General features: G+C 47.4%; 1 protein-coding gene across 1 annotated transcript in view; it reads right to left on the bottom strand.

The window, feature by feature from the left end:
• Nucleotides 1–588, bottom strand: part of FANCL (Fanconi anemia, complementation group L) — a 30,408-nt gene extending 29,820 nt beyond the window's left edge. The window contains exon 1 of the mRNA XM_010296652.1: nt 466–588. Coding sequence (XP_010294954.1) covers nt 466–588 — 123 coding nt within the window. The remainder of the gene's footprint in view (nt 1–465) is intronic.
• Between the last annotated feature and the right edge of the window lie 60 nt (nt 589–648).

Here is a 648-nt window from a genome sequence, read left to right on the forward strand (position 1 = left end):
ACAGTTGTTAGAGTAATGCAAAAATAAACAAAAGCTCCCAAATGTCTTGTGAAAGCTGAATACGAGTCACCAAAAACCCTCCTGAGTTTTGACTGCGAAACTACATTTTTGGAAATGCAAGTGTGACACAGCCCATGTCTTTTGACTTTTACTTATTTTTATAGGAAGAAAATCCCACGCTATTTCTAAACGAAAAGACACCTGTTCAGAGCTGTTTCTGTGGTCTGCGTGCATGACCATACGTGCTATTTTAGTGAGCCATGGCTGTAGCATCATTTGCACAGTGCTTCTGATGGCAAATTTGGCTTAAGAGCATCCGCTGTAAACCTGTCTTTAGGTGCTGCTCTCCCTACACCGCAATTTGCCACATCTTCAGAGAGATGATGCAGCTACTTAGGTGAAACCACACAAACACGACAAGTGAAAGGCAAATACCCGCTATTAGGCATTTGCTTCAACCTTTACCCTAGGCCAAGAGCGCAGGCACACTGAATCTGCCTCAAAAATAACGTTTACCAGCACAACGAATCCAGCCCACAAGCCATCAGCGAGACCGCGCCGCCAAAAGAAGAGCGATTCCGCGTGCATGAACGGTGCCAACCCGCGGGATCGCCACGTGGGCGCCTCTCCACAGCACCCTCACGGCCC

Source organism: Phaethon lepturus, unplaced genomic scaffold (genome assembly GCF_000687285.1).
Source record: "Phaethon lepturus isolate BGI_N335 unplaced genomic scaffold, ASM68728v1 scaffold3481, whole genome shotgun sequence".
Lineage (NCBI taxonomy): Eukaryota > Metazoa > Chordata > Aves > Phaethontiformes > Phaethontidae > Phaethon > Phaethon lepturus.